We start from the raw sequence: 550 nt of genomic DNA, 5'->3' as shown, positions 1-550 counted from the left end.
TATATCTTCTCCCCATATCAAGTCACAATGGGAAGGAAACGAGGAAGAGATGAGTCCGTCTGCCACGGGTGTTGCCACAAAGCAATCCCTGTCGCGCAATGGGGGAGACCTCCAAGAAACTGGAGTAGAAATGATGAAAGAAACGAACCCATCATCATGGATGCTGCACCGCATGCCTAACCGCAAACGCACAGCGAAGGTCAAATCACGAAACATCAATGAAGTCATCAAGTGTGCGATTCCCACACTTGTGTTTCGTCTGTTCCGTGTTTTCTCTACTACATCGTCAAGGCATGTGTTCTAACCACAACGGAATGCCGAGGAAGTGACGGGTAAGCTCAGAACCACGCAGCCGTACCCTATTCCCCATACTAGTAGAGGTAGCAGTATATATATATATACTCTCCCCATACTGTCAACGTGCACTCCAGAATACCTTCACTGGTATTATGTTAATTTTTTTTCTTCTTTGTCTTCGTCCTTGAAATTTTCTTCTTTCCTTTCGCCACATAGTTCCTTCGCTCTTTCGCACTCGCCCCCCCCCCGCCTC

At 47.3% G+C, this 550-nt stretch overlaps 1 protein-coding gene across 1 annotated transcript; it reads left to right on the top strand.

The window, feature by feature from the left end:
• DQ04_08641020 (hypothetical protein) lies at positions 1-304 on the top strand (the record flags this gene model as incomplete). Its single annotated transcript, XM_009315642.1, has 1 exon — positions 1-304. A coding segment is annotated over one exon (304 nt), but the record flags the coding sequence as incomplete, so codon positions are not given.
• Between the last annotated feature and the right edge of the window lie 246 nt (positions 305-550).

This window comes from Trypanosoma grayi (assembly GCF_000691245.1).
Source record: "Trypanosoma grayi strain ANR4 Tgr_864_V1, whole genome shotgun sequence".
NCBI lineage: Eukaryota > Euglenozoa > Kinetoplastea > Trypanosomatida > Trypanosomatidae > Trypanosoma > Trypanosoma grayi.
Note: the sequence above shows the minus strand (reverse complement) of the source record. Positions and strands in the feature narration are given on the sequence as shown.